Source organism: Temnothorax curvispinosus, unplaced genomic scaffold (assembly GCF_003070985.1).
Source record: "Temnothorax curvispinosus isolate PA1 unplaced genomic scaffold, ASM307098v1 QBEX01012001.1, whole genome shotgun sequence".
Lineage (NCBI taxonomy): Eukaryota > Metazoa > Arthropoda > Insecta > Hymenoptera > Formicidae > Temnothorax > Temnothorax curvispinosus.
This window is the reverse complement of record NW_020221781.1, coordinates 648-4153: the sequence shown is the minus strand read 5'-3', so window position 1 is coordinate 4153 and position 3506 is coordinate 648. Positions and strand designations below refer to the sequence as shown.

At 39.9% G+C, this 3506-nt stretch overlaps 1 protein-coding gene across 2 annotated transcripts; it reads right to left on the bottom strand.

Annotated features, from left to right (window-relative positions):
- Positions 1–8: 8 nt before the first annotated feature.
- LOC112462162 (cilia- and flagella-associated protein 36) lies at positions 9–2959 on the bottom strand. 2 transcript variants are annotated; one of them, XM_025027794.1, is made up of 6 exons: positions 2680–2959; positions 1821–2168; positions 1332–1507; positions 869–1059; positions 436–733; positions 9–297 (listed from the first exon to the last, which is right to left on the bottom strand). In XM_025027794.1, exons 2-6 carry the CDS (start codon positions 1927–1929, stop codon positions 43–45), a joined length of 1029 nt encoding a protein of 342 aa, XP_024883562.1. In that variant the 5' UTR covers positions 1930–2168; positions 2680–2959; the 3' UTR covers positions 9–42. The 2 variants fall into 2 exon arrangements, with proteins under 2 accessions (XP_024883562.1, XP_024883563.1); XM_025027795.1 differs by having other exon boundaries at positions 1821–2959.
- Positions 2960–3506: the final 547 nt, after the last annotated feature.

Sequence of the window (3506 nt, the reverse complement as noted above, 5' to 3'; positions counted from 1 at the left end):
ATATATATATATATATATGTATATAATAATGCGTAATTAAAATTACTTGTGCACAACTTCAGCTTTCAGTCGGGCTGCAAGAGCCCTTCGTACTTGAAGTATTGAAGGATCTACAGCTTGCGCTGCTTCTAGTTCTTGCTGCCCTTTCATAGTGGCTTCAGCAATTACTCTAGCCGAGCTTGGTCGAGTTTTGTTCATTTCTAGCTGTTGGCTCCTAGCTTCCTTTTTCAAAGCTACGAGTTTGTCTCGCCTGGCTTTCAGATATTCTTGCCTCTTTTTAATATCTTCTGCATTCGTCTGCAATAATGTGTAAGTGATACAATACATTTTTGTTTCCATACACATTGCAGATTGGAATCTTTTATTCGTGTTTATGGAAAATTATTTGTACGCGTATTGACATCGCATAACTGCAAATAAATCAGAAGTAAATACCTCTTCATCTTCATCAGATTTCTTTTTTGAAGTCGGTATTGGCTTGAGAGGCCCCATCTTCCTGAGTTGAAGTTTGTCTAACGGCTCTTCGTCAGCGGACACGGCGGCACACTCAACTTCTTCCGCTGACTCGTCGTCCGAAGTATTTCGAGAGACGTCTTTCGACTTTCTTAATGCTTCTTCCAATAACGCTCTTTCATTTTGATATTCGGCAGCTAAACGCTCGTGTTCAGCAATTAACGTTGTTTCTGAGGACATGCCTGGTTCCTCCTCACTCTGATCTTCCAGAACACGTTTGCTGTGCATACACATACGAAAAATATATATATAATTCCTGTTTCTCCGACACAAAAATCATTGATTTTCAACGTTTTAATTCTTGTACAATGGTAGTTAGTGGTTAGTATATTAATATATTTATGATATAACGTACTGTATCAAATCTTCCATGACCAGTTCGTCGTCGAGGAAACCGTCCGTCTCGTACACGAGGGAGGCAGGTGTGAGACCGTATTTTTGTTCGATCATATTTAGCGCCTGCAGCTGGAGCTCCAGGTTCTTTTGTATCATCATCCTTTTGAATATCTCGTACTCATTCGCCGCCCATATTTGTTCGAATAGATTCTATCAAACACGTGGCAAAATTTATAAATTTTCAAAGAGAGAAAGACGGCAATTCAATTGTTAATAGAGGCAAATTGTACCGCGTGATTTTTACATCTTTACCATTTATTTTTACATAGATTAATCTCTTTAAGAAGTATTACATACAATGTCAATTTCCTTTTCTTTTATATATATATATTAAATACACGCAAATTTCTTTTTAATCTTATGAAACGAAACATAATTCGCCAGCATATGCGGGCGTACGTATGTGAGTGTAGTGGTCATACTTGTTGAAAATGTATCGGGATCTTTGTATCTCGGTTAACGGTGCACGCGTGCTCGAATTGTTCCGGTGTGATACCCATATCTTCCATAAAGCACCCGAGCAGCAAGTCAACCAAGTTTTTGTACTCCTGATATATTTTCCGATACTCTTCGCAGTCTTCGGTGTTGGCCTCGAAAACTGCAACATGTTAGGAAAACTTTATACTTATATATTTATGTTATTACGTATAAATGCGCCTTGTTACGTAACACTCGGCAGAAAGTTTTCCAATTTCGCAAAGGCTTCCGCTTTCATTGCAGAATAAATCTATGAATATATCTCAAAAGATATCGATAGAGACGAATGTGATTTCGTTACGGAGCTACACGCTATGCGAATTTCTCGATCTTTCTTTTTCTTATTGCGTATTAAAGATTTAGTTGAAGAACACTGACGAGCTCCGTCGAGAGAAAATATAAAGAGAATATTTCCGACACGGGGCTGTACGAACCGAGGGACTTTTCCTCGATGAAAGTCAGCAGAGGTGAAGACCAAATGGGACCTTGCAGAAATCCAATCAAGGAATCGAACACCCAAGCGCTGTCATCCTTATCGTTCATTTCGCCCGAATTGTTTTTGAACGTCACCTCGTGAATTCGCTGCACACTTGCTTCGAGTGTCTCCTCCGCAATAGTACGTCTCCGACGTCGACACTTCTCTTTTAACTTAGCAAGTTGTAGTCATAGTTACGACGGACAAAACATGGGCCGTTGGAATTAGACTTGCGTCGGTATTATTCATCAGAATCGATGAGCGTGTCTTCCTTCGGTCTCAATTACAGGTAGATACCCGGAAATCACTGCAAAATATGCGGAGTACTTGAATATTTATCTCGGTGAATATATCGAATCCGAGCACTTGCCATCTCCGTTCGGATAGCAAGAAAGAAACGTTTCACCTGATTCGTTTATATCAAGATATATAAGTGAAAAGATTCATTATAGTTTTTGCAAACTGCAAAGTTTGCAAGAAAAATTTTATATAATTTGCAAAATGCGAAACACTCATTGATTTATACGGTATTTTCAATTTTTGTAGTATACGGTATTTTTCATGTCTCCTGGAAAGAAAAGAATAAGATTAATCCAAATTATTTATTTGAAATTTGGAAAAATGGATCTACCACCTTTTGAGAAGAGTTTCTCGAGATTTTCTGTTATAGAGAAAAATAATACATATATGTAACAATTTAAAATTTAAATTTAAATTTCTACGAAGAGAATTCAAAACACGCTGGTCAGAAATTTTGCAGCAAGCAATTCTGCCGGTCGAATTAATCGCTAATTAAGTTAAACAAAAAGTTTAATTACTTTCGTGTTAGCGTTATTCGTTAACGACAGCAAAGATTCGTCAATTTCTTTTCAAAATTTCGCCGTGCCTCATTCGTCAATGCGCGCAGAAGAAAACGTATACGCGACGCGCTGCGTCGCCGCGTGACACAAAAGTTTATATAAATAAAACAAATTGGTGGGAGCGAGGGGCGGGAGGAGGAGGAGGAAGAGAAAGGGAAGGGAATCGACGACTACGCGCTCTCCCGGCGCGCTAGAGAATTTTCTGGCCGGTAGAGAATCCCCCCTCCCCCCTGTGGCTCGTAGCCCCCGCGTGGCCCCCGTGGGTGCCGGTAGTGCCGGGCGCGCCGGATCAGCGATCACAGCGCCCGCGAGAGAGCGCGTTGTCAGGCCAGGGGCTACAATCTCCCATGGTTTTGGAGGAGCCAGCGTTTGTGGCGCCCTCGCTGTATGTCACCCACAAGAGCTGAACTAATAATCAATATGGCTGTCGGTATCAGTCGGTATTTTCCTTTTGATCACGCGTGATCACGCATTACACAGGTTGAGGTTACTGTTCATTACTGTTATTAAAATAATCAAGTGTTATCCAATATTACGTGTTTTGAATATCCGACCTGATCCAATCAGACTAACAAGAAGCTATAATTGCTAATTAACTGGTGAGTAATGTGGTAACTGATTTATTATCTCAATTGGCGTTCTGTTAGTACATTTCACAATATTATTATTACTTGTTGTTATTAGGTCGCATTATTACCACTATAAATTACCCTCGCTATAAAATTGGTAATATGGTGAGAAGATGTTGTGTCTCGGAATGTCGGTCGGGAAAAAACGTTCTCTCT

Coding starts and splice junctions, on each gene's coding strand:
- LOC112462162 (XM_025027795.1), bottom strand. CDS start 1,929: ATGAACGATAAGGATGACAGCGCTTGGGTGTTCGATTCCTTGATTGGA. Junction 734..868: donor GTCATGGAAGATTTGATACA/GTACGTTATATC, acceptor GTGTATGCACAG/CAAACGTGTTCTGGAAGATC. Junction 298..435: donor AATCTGATGAAGATGAAGAG/GTATTTACTTCT, acceptor ACATTATTGCAG/ACGAATGCAGAAGATATTAA.